The 8,810-nt window shown below is 47.5% G+C and overlaps 1 protein-coding gene across 1 annotated transcript; it reads left to right on the top strand.

Moving 5' to 3' along the window:
• Positions 1-1,180: 1,180 nt before the first annotated feature.
• On the top strand, positions 1,181-8,478 carry LOC131209428 (patched domain-containing protein 3-like). The gene is made up of 6 exons (XM_058202499.1): positions 1,181-1,657; positions 5,331-5,577; positions 5,656-5,741; positions 5,813-6,316; positions 6,382-6,502; positions 6,565-8,478. Exons 1-6 carry the CDS (start codon positions 1,410-1,412, stop codon positions 8,341-8,343), a joined length of 2,985 nt encoding a protein of 994 aa, XP_058058482.1. The 5' UTR covers positions 1,181-1,409; the 3' UTR covers positions 8,344-8,478.
• Positions 8,479-8,810: the final 332 nt, after the last annotated feature.

Raw genomic sequence — 8,810 nt, 5'->3', positions numbered from 1 at the left:
GAATTCAGATGATTGAGTCTAATTGAATCGAACGAGCACCCTTTGGTCGCCGCGTCGCGCAAAATGAGCAGCTCAACGCAGCGACCACTGCGCAAGGGACTGACCGGTGCGTTGCGTAAACATTCTCACGATGGGTCGTTGCCGCTCGCGTCACAGCTCGCGTGATTCACCGCGATCACTTCCAATCGCTCTCGCACATTCGCTCACGCGCCGTAGGAAACTGCGCTGCTCCTTAACGAGCGAGGACACGCCGCCGGGTTGAATGAGACGATGGTGGCATCACATGAACCCTCCGACAAACGGCGGAGACGGCGTTTGCTAGTTTTAATTACGCTCGTAACAAACCGTGCTTGATCTCCCGCGTCACTGGGTCGCCGTGTTTCTGGGAAAGTGTTCGCCGTGCAATTACAAACCTTTGACGGAGGGTCGTCTGTGGCCGGTTCGCCTCAACCTCCTCAATCTAAGCTCGGTTCACGTGCACGAGCTATAATCGGCCGCAATCGCTGTTAGGTGTATGCATAAAAATAACCGGTGCTGATCACGATACGACGCCCAAGCCCAGCTTCATATGGGAACAGGGATCGTAAAGTTCAAGGATGCAAACAGCGATGCGTTTGCTCTTCCGAAAAGCCACCAAGATGTGGCGGGCCCAACCCAAAGCAACCCGTAAACTTCAAATAAGCAAGGGACCCCACTATTTTATGCTGGCAGCTTTTGGGAAGCAAACTGGACATAAAACATATGATGCTTGATTCGGAAGAAAACTCGCTTTTCAAAGTGGTCACCGGCCGTGGACGTAATTTGCGTGGAGCATTTTACGATCCATTATGAAGCGAATGGAATTTCACTTCGCCCGGTCATGCAATCACATGAGAGAATTACTGGGCGATAACTGCGCTGCGAAGGTAGCACTCCCAGTACGACCGGTCCAGTGAATTGCGTTCCCATCAATGGTGCGGTTCCCACGTGCTTCCGGCTGTCCGAGACGTAAACTAATTGGGCTTTACTTAGTGATAGCTACTGTAAAGCAGATTACAGCAGTTTGTTGTCACAATAATCAACAGCGCCAGAGAGAGGGTTGCCGTGTACTAGAAACGATGCAGTGACCCTGTCCAACCTAAGTGACAACATTCTTAGTGTCTTAGTGGCCCTCATCGATACGCCAAGTGTGTTTGTCGCGTCCCACTGTCCCGATCGAGATGTACTGATCGCGTGTTTCCCTTCACAGCCAGTTAATTGCGATAAGTGCCGGATAAAGTATAGCAATCAATGCTACGATAAAGAACGAACGTGTGGTCGGTGTGCTAGTGCTGGTGAGGCGACCGTTGTTAACTGTTTGTTTGCAAACGAGTGCATCGCGTTGTTTCCCTTGCCCAACTGGACGCACGTGCGTACGCTGACGAGGACCAATGGCCCAAGAGGTAGACGAGAAACCATCGAGTCCACTGGTGTCCAAAAAGTCGTTGGATACCTACGAAGCGAACGGTGCTAAGGACCCCTTCACCAATGGGCACTGCGTCCGGGAGGACGGTGAAGAATCTTTCCCCAAACCATCGTCACTGCGGCCCGAAGATGGCAGCGAAAACCTCAATCGATTGGACTGCATGGGACGGCTGTCGTACCGCGTGTCGATGCTGATCGGATCGTTTTTCTACAGGTAAGCATCATCGTCGACGGTAAAGTTAACGACCCTTGCTGGAATGCAAATTTATGCAAAATATTTCTCCACACTTTGCTCTCCGCCCGAATCCTATTCGATATCCTCTTATGGGGATGTGGTGCACCACCTAACCTTGACATTGGACGTTTGGGCCTCGCGCGAACTCGGAACCGCATGGAAGAGGGGTACGATCGAAAATACGATCGAACCGGTTCGATAATCTACATACGAATTGAATCAGGCTTCGGGAGGACATTCGGACATCTGGAAAATATGGTTCGAATGGCAAACGGCAAAACCCGCCCCGGAAAGATGTGAAATTCTTCGAAAACTGGCCCCTCATCAAACGGGTTTAGGTTTGGCGCCGAAACGGTATCTTCCTGCTGCGAGTTGGAACGCGCATTATTAAACATTTCCTCGTTTTGCACTATGCGAGAGAGATTTAAATGGAACTTTGAATTCGCGAATCGAATTAGAGAGATCGCGAACTTCGCTTTAAATTCAACGGTTTTTTTTTTTGCTGCAATCCATTTCACCAACAACATTCCTGGTTTTCACACTGCATTCTTACAGTTTTCTGGCGAAACCCGATGTGGCTGTTTTTTTCTGTAGTTATTCATTATTCCTGTAGTCGTTGGTCACGATTGGGTACATTTGAGAAATGACCTTGGCGGTCAGCAATTGATAAACCCCGCAGAGTGTGATCGTACCGGTTTCGATATGTTGGCCAAACCAAGTGCGTGAACGTGATAAGCAGTGATAAGGAAAAAAGGCGCGACTACACGCGATTGCAAGCTGTCATGCCGTGGCGAATGTTTGTGACTAATCATGGACTTCGATTCTCCCTTATGTTACAAGAGAGAATGTTTGCCTTTGTACTTGGAAAGAGAACCCATTTACTCGGTTGCATTATCTTTCGATTGATACGATGCTGTCGTGCTTGATGATTATTATCGACTAGACTGTGGCTGATGGAGAAAATGCTCCACTAATGAGGGCTTTGAAGGTCGTTGTGGAAGCTTAATTATTATTATTTTCTTCAGCAGGTAGCTGCCTTTTGGTGTTTGGTAACGATTGGTTCCAACGGCGACAACAAAACAATAATAAGAACCTTAACGTAAAAGCGCTTTCAAACTTGAAGCAAAAGGGGAAAAAACACTATTAGACGGATCCTATTAAATACTAAAATTGAACTTCTCTTGTAAAAGGGTGCCCTCTTTGTTAATTCTAATCATGCTGATGCTAATTTAAATGTCGCTATCGTCTAGAGACAAAAAATCGTTTCTTTTTATTTGTACAGTCCAATCTAAAGTTAATCTAATTTAATGCCCATGCCTAATGAGATTCGGTGACTCCTAGGGAGTTCGATATCATTCGTCAACACATCCAAAAACAGCCATCAGCATGCGAGCCACGGGGCTGGCGGTTGCCCCCATAGCTGATGACCATGAAAGTGGCTCACCAAAAATCGCTCCGCACCCTTGCCCATTGTTGCCACAGTGGCTCGTGGATACCGGACATGTTTCAGCGCGATGTTCACCGGGCCGGAGAGGATCATACACATTAGATTGGGTGTACGCTAGCCAGCAGCGTCGAATGTCAATGGCAACAGGGGTCATTCGATTGTGTCTCGCCATTACTGTGTACAGCGCAACCTTCCGAAACGGCACTGGCGCCCAACTCGTGCCTCAACTCGGGAAAAGGGAATGACGTTGGCTCAGCTTTAATCGCCGATTAGACACGAAGTTTACGTTTTACTTTGAAAAAGTAAAAGTGTCAACCCGTTGGTGGAGGTTCCTGTGCTGTGCCATCCCGGTCGTTGCCTGTGCGTATTGCGATTGTTATTTGCGTAATAGTTTGCATGTGTGGTTTTTCTCACCACGTGCGCTGGGTTTGGGTTGCTTCGTTTTCATGGCACGGCCGTGGCGGATCGAGACCTTGACCGCGAAAGTTGACGGACCATTGCCCGATGACACACAGTACACGACGGTCCACTAGGGTGACGGACGGGCGGCCACACACACTGCCTCAGAAAATCCTTGCTAAATGGTGCTTATTTGTTCGTCGGATCTGTTTTGTTTTCTATTTCCTCCTAACGAAGCAATGTATCGGCCGCCGGAGTGGTGTGAAATGCTTTCCATAAATAATTCCAAGTGGTGAAACAGTGCCGCGGACAAAGACAAATGAGAAATGGACAACGGATGCATTTGTTGCGCACATATCCGTGTGGACAATTGCGGAATTTTAGTGGTTTTTTTATTACATCACTAAAAATTTAATCACCACTCTGAACGCGGCCGTGGCAGCACAATGTCTGGCTATTCTTTAGGTTCCCACTCAGTCCTGATGGTTCGCGGGCAGTATCTTCGAAGAACAATAGGGCAAGAGTTGCTTGCGAAAGCTTCAAATTTACATTTAAGCGCATTTTTACAACTTTTGAACCCTTATTTAAATGTTTGTCCCATCTAATAGATTTATTTCTTTTCGCCTGGGTGCGGTTTGTCGATTTTAATTGATTTGTAACTGTTTACTTGTAATTTCCGTTCATCTGTAGCAATAACAGCATAATGTTTTTTTATAGGAACCGCGCGTTGGTGAGATTTTTGTTTCCCTTTCTGCTCAGCCGAGCGAAGTTGACAATGAACCGACGCGCTGCGGCAAGGTTGCGCCGATGTTAATTACATCATTTCTCGATTGCACTGACCGAAAACGTGGCCTCTAATGATGGGATTTTTTAACGTTCAATTATCTAGTCATATCCGGCAACGTGGAGCTGCGTGCGATACGATGTAACGGCCGCTTTTGCTGAGTACGCAAACGTAACGAGGGAGGGCTCAAAATGAGTGTTACTTTCTATTTTACTTTTTGCTTTCAATGACAAAACAACCTTCACAAGTCCTGCGGAGAGTACGGTTCTTGTTGTTGAGATTATACTTTTCCCGTATACTTTGAGGCTAACAAAACGGACAAATCCCAACATGGGGCAAGAACCATCGTTATTCAAACGAAATGAATTCCCACTGGTGATAACGTGTCGAGAGCGAATGTTTAATTGAAATGTTATCAAAACAGCAAAATAGTGTGCTAATATTTCTTTCGAACCAAACCAACGGCTATAGAGAACATAAACAAACTCAGGTCGAAATGGCAATTGTTACTACAACAAAGAAGAAGAGAGAACGTGTGGAGCCATAGCAATAACTTGCGGCAATAAAAATAAAATCCTCTTCTTATAGGCCACCTTTTCCATATTCTCTGCAATCATCTCGTTATCACCTCGTTGAATGTAACCAGTCGTTTTCTAATCGTGTATTTCTTCAGCACAAATGACCGCTGCTGGATTCGGTGCGTTAAACTTCGAACGTCCATTCACCTATTTTTTCTTGAAATTCGCCTCAGCTTCTTACAAACATTGACGTTCAAAATGTCGCACTCACGAATAACCAACGCGTGTTCCACTTACTCACCTCGACATGCTCCATAGGCTTTGATGGCGACAGTATCCGTACGAGGCTTATCACAATTCCGCATCGATACCGATGGTTTCACACAATTATTGCAACCACTTCGCTTTTTGGCTGCTTTTGAAGAAATGCAGATGGGCGGTTCAGTTAGCAGCGACGACGAAAGTAACGGATATTATGGCCTTCTTGTTCGATATCTTCCACAGTCTCGGGTATTGGATCTCAAAAAATGCGTGGAAAACCATTGGCCTCTGCTGGCTGCTGGTGGCCGTGTGCAGCATTGGCTTCGTGCGGTTTCACAAGGAAAAGAGCCCGATGAAGCTGTGGATACCGCTCGGGTCAAAGTTCCAACATGACACCAACTGGATGATAGACCACTTTCAGGAGGGTAATCGCATAGAAACGGTTATGATCACCGCGCCGGACGTGCTGGTACCGGAAGTGTTGCAGACTGTAGGTTTCGGGATCCGCTTTAACTGCAAACTGGTTTGCTGACGCTCGTCTACTAATGCTTCTTATCTTCCACCTTAGATTGCAACTATCACAGAGGAAGTGGAGCGTTTCAAGTTCCAGAACAGTGAAGAGAAAAACCTGGGCTGGACGGATGTTTGTCACAAGTAAGCCAACGGGTGTAAATCTATGTGGTCCTGAAGTAGAGGAAGATTAATACGAATGCTTTGTTTTACAGAGTTCCCTTGATTGCGTCCTACACTGGCAGCTCACATGATATCGGCTCCAGCTTTACGCCTGCCGTCGATGTGCCTTCGTTTCTGTTCTGCCCAATCGTGGAACGTCTGCAACTGGGGTGCTACGGTAGCAGCCTGCTCGAGCTATGGAAGTACGACCGGGACACGATCGCGGGCCTGTCGAAGGAAGAGATCGTCGATCGAATTAATAGCACCAAGATAAGCCCTGTGACCGGGCACACGGTAGAATTTGCCGAACTGCTCGGTGACGTTAAGCGGGACTGGAGTGGCCGAATAGTTTCGGCCGGTTCGCTCGTGACCCACTGGTTCGTACACGTCAACTTTTCCGAGGTGAATGCGGATGTAAGCGGGAATGCTGCCGGTACGGAAGACTGGGTCACGGAGAACGCCGTCCTGTGGGAGGAAAAGTTTCTGAAGATCGTTGCCAAGGCGAAGGCTGAGCTTTCGACGAACGAAACGAACATTTACTATGCAGCCGGTAGAAGGTGAGTACTTGTGGATGGGCCCCGAGTCGGTCGCGCGTCAATCTCAATTTGCTTTCTGCACTCAGTTACGGAGACATCAGCGAGGAATCGATGTTCAAGGATATGGATAAGCTGATCTACGGTGGTATCATCATGTTCGTTTACATGCAGTTGGTGCTATCAAAGTTCAGTTGGACCGAGTTTCGAGTAAGCTACGATGCGATGCGAAAGCTGAAGGCATTTGTACTAATGGAATGCTTATGTTTCAGGTCATTCTTGGATCCGTTGGTCTGATGAGCGTTGGCATGGGGTTCATCTCGGGCTGTGGCATTGTGGCCGCCCTTGGTGTGTCCTATGGACCGGTGCATACATCACTGCCGTTCCTGCTAATGGGGCTCGGTGTAGACGATATGTTCGTTATGATGGCCTGTTACCGTAAGGTGCGGAAAGCCAATCCAGACCTACCGTTAGCCAAGCGAATGGGATTAATGCTGCACCATGCCGGGGCCTCCATAACCGTTACATCGCTGACCGACATCGTGGCGTTCGTGGTGGGTTCGATTACAGTTATACCATCTCTACAGTCTTTCTGCATTTATGCTGCGGCCGGTGTATTCATGATGTTCTTATTCGTGATCACGTTCTTCGTCGCAATCTTCACACTCGACGAGATCCGTATCGCCAATCGGCGCAACGCATTCCTGATATGGATAGTGCACGATGAAAAGTCTACCGGTGTTTGGTGCGAGTACAACCTGATGCATCGATTCGTCAAGATGCTCTACTCCAAGGTGCTGCTGACGGTTGCTGGTAAAACATTAGTCATCGCAGCGGTCATCCTCATGACCACCGTTAACGTACGCAGTTTACTGAAGCTACGCCAGAAGTTTGACCCAAACTGGTTCATCCCCGAGGAAACGTACTACAATCAATTTGTTGTTAAATCCCACGAACACTACCCGAACGTCGGGTACGAGGCATTGCTCCTGTTCGGCAATCTCAATTACACCCAAGAGCTACCCAATCTGCTCAATGTTTCGCGCCAAATGGAAAATCGCACCGACATCCTGCACAGCGTGTCGTCTTGGGTGGATCCGTTCCGGGACTTTGTTAGCAAACACTACGGGAAGGACATTGCGGTCGATGTGCTCAGTGATCGCGACTTCCGGAATTACTTATCGAAGTTCTTGTTCAGCTACGAGGGTGGACGGTTTCAGATGAACATTAAATTCAACACTAAACTAAAGTGCGGTCAGCCAGCGCCAAACATTACCGTCAGCACGATGGACTTTAAGTTCAAACCGTTTAAGGAAAGGGAAGAGTATCTCCCGGCGAAGTATGCAGTCGAGGACATACTGGAGAAGAGCAACATTAGTTCCGGAGACCAATTTCGGACGCTGTGGGCTAAAATATTCGGTAACTGGGTGACGGATGAGATCATTGATACGGAAATTTATCGCAACATCGCGCTGGCACTGATCGGGGTTATGATTTGCTCCGTGGTGCTCATTGTGAACCTGCAAATTTGTTTTTGGATTTTTATCTGCGTTCTGCTAACACTAGTTAATGTGGGTGGACTGATGCAGGTTTGGGGATTAACACTCGATCTGGTATCGTGTATAGCCCTTCAGTTGGCCGTCGGACTGTGCGTGGACTATGCGGCGCACATTGGCCACACTTTTCTGACGATCAACAAAGGGGACAGAAACTCCCGGAGTCTGGAAACGGTACTGCATATCGGTGCGGCCGTCTTCTATGGCGGAGGCTCGACCATCCTCTCCCTGTCGATACTGGCCGGTTCGCAGGCATACACCTATAGGACATTTTTCAAAATTTTCCTGCTGGTCATTGCGTACGGGCTGTTTCACGGTACAATTTTGCTCCCGGTGATACTGAGCTTGATTGGGCCGGCACCGTATACCGGGTCGCTGAACAGCCTAAACACGATCAACAACAATCCGTCCCCCGAGAAGAAGGGCTACCATGGAACGGAAATGGTTTCGTTTATCGGAGATCAGAAATACAAACTAAACGGATCGGATCTCTAGTAGGATCGCTCAAATAGAATATGATTGCGACTCAACTCTCAGTATGCACGTTGGGGAGGGGCGTAAATTGTGATACACCAATTGTAATTGGTTGTGTTCTCTTTGGTGACATAACTAAGACGAAAGTATTTTAAATACAGAGCAGTGTACATATGCAAACAATGAATAAATACATATAAGCGGAACGGTTTCTGGAAATGCTGTTTTAAATTCTTTTAACGATATGCATAAGAAAAACGAATTCAAACAAAACGATTTACAAGAAAGTTGTTTCCACCAGCAACAGTTCAAGATGCGCGGCGAAATGTCGCCCCGAAAGCGAAGCAACCGAAGGCAGTGTTGCCAACTTTGTCAAACCCCCACAAGCCGGTCGTGCTGGGACTGGGACACATTTTCAGCTACACTTTCCTAGAGTAACGCAAACCTTTTCGTTTCGTCAGAAGCGTAGTTCAATGTAAAAGCGAAAC

The sequence above is a fragment of the Anopheles bellator genome, chromosome 2 (assembly GCF_943735745.2).
Source record: "Anopheles bellator chromosome 2, idAnoBellAS_SP24_06.2, whole genome shotgun sequence".
Taxonomy (NCBI): Eukaryota; Metazoa; Arthropoda; class Insecta; order Diptera; family Culicidae; genus Anopheles; species Anopheles bellator.
Note: the sequence above shows the minus strand (reverse complement) of the source record. Positions and strands in the feature narration are given on the sequence as shown.

What these genes read in the sequence shown, in the direction of transcription:
- LOC131209428 (XM_058202499.1), top strand. Translation starts at nt 1,410, where the DNA reads ATGGCCCAAGAGGTAGACGAGAAACCATCGAGTCCACTGGTGTCCAAA. An exon ending in TACTATGCAGCCGGTAGAAG is followed by an intron (nt 6,317 to 6,381) that starts GTGAGTACTTGT and finishes TTCTGCACTCAG; the next exon opens with TTACGGAGACATCAGCGAGG. An exon ending in TCAGTTGGACCGAGTTTCGA is followed by an intron (nt 6,503 to 6,564) that starts GTAAGCTACGAT and finishes CTTATGTTTCAG; the next exon opens with GTCATTCTTGGATCCGTTGG.